This window comes from Lepidothrix coronata, unplaced genomic scaffold (assembly GCF_001604755.1).
Source record: "Lepidothrix coronata isolate B3197 unplaced genomic scaffold, Lepidothrix_coronata-1.0 Scaffold528, whole genome shotgun sequence".
Taxonomy (NCBI): Eukaryota; Metazoa; Chordata; class Aves; order Passeriformes; family Pipridae; genus Lepidothrix; species Lepidothrix coronata.
The window spans coordinates 11,385-12,057 of NW_016690708.1; the positions used below are offsets into that span (position 1 = coordinate 11,385).

General features: G+C 61.2%; 1 protein-coding gene across 1 annotated transcript in view; it reads right to left on the reverse strand.

Annotated features, from left to right (window-relative positions):
* Nucleotides 1–673, reverse strand: part of SETDB1 (SET domain bifurcated 1) — a 16,354-nt gene that overhangs the window by 3,482 nt on the left and 12,199 nt on the right. The window contains exons 18-19 of the mRNA XM_017839878.1: nucleotides 242–270; nucleotides 16–148 (exon numbers count right to left, since the gene is read on the reverse strand). Of these exons, the coding sequence (XP_017695367.1) occupies nucleotides 16–148; nucleotides 242–270 (162 nt within the window). The remainder of the gene's footprint in view (nucleotides 1–15; nucleotides 149–241; nucleotides 271–673) is intronic.

Sequence of the window (673 nt, forward strand, 5' to 3'; positions counted from 1 at the left end):
GGGGGTCCCCCTTACCTCGCTGGAGGCCGGCAGGGAGAGGGAGCGGCGCCGGCTCTGCAGCAGCGCCGTGCGGCTCAGGGGCCGCCGGATCCCCTCCAGCTTTGGGGGGCAGGGGTTGTATCCGTACCTCCTGCCCGGGATGCTCAGCCTGCAGGGCCAGGACAACAGGGGTCACGCCTGGGCTTCCAGGGGGAGTGTCCACTGGCCAGGCAGGGACAGGACACCGTTTCAGGAATCTTACCCTGTAATTTTGGTTGGCTCTTCAGGTTCCTGCAGGGGGGAAGAGCAAGGAAGATTAAAATCTCTCCCTTTTGGAGTTCTCTCCAGCCTTTCTGTGGAACTGCTCCCCAAAATGCCATCCTGGGAGTGAGACACCCCCTGTCTCCACGCTCACAGTGACTCCCAGGCAGGATCTCCCATTCCCACACCTCCGTGTCTCCTCATCCAGGCCTCCCAGGATTTCCCATTCCCACACCTCTGTGTCTCCTCATCCAGGCCTCCCAGGATCTCCCATTCCCACACCTCTGTTTCTCCTCATCCAGGCCTCCCAGGCAGGATCTCCCATTCCCACATCTCTGTTTCTCCTCAATCCAGGCCTCCCAGGCAGGATCTCCCATTCCCACACCTCTGTGTCTCCTCATCCAGGCCTCCCAGGATCTCCCATTCCCACACC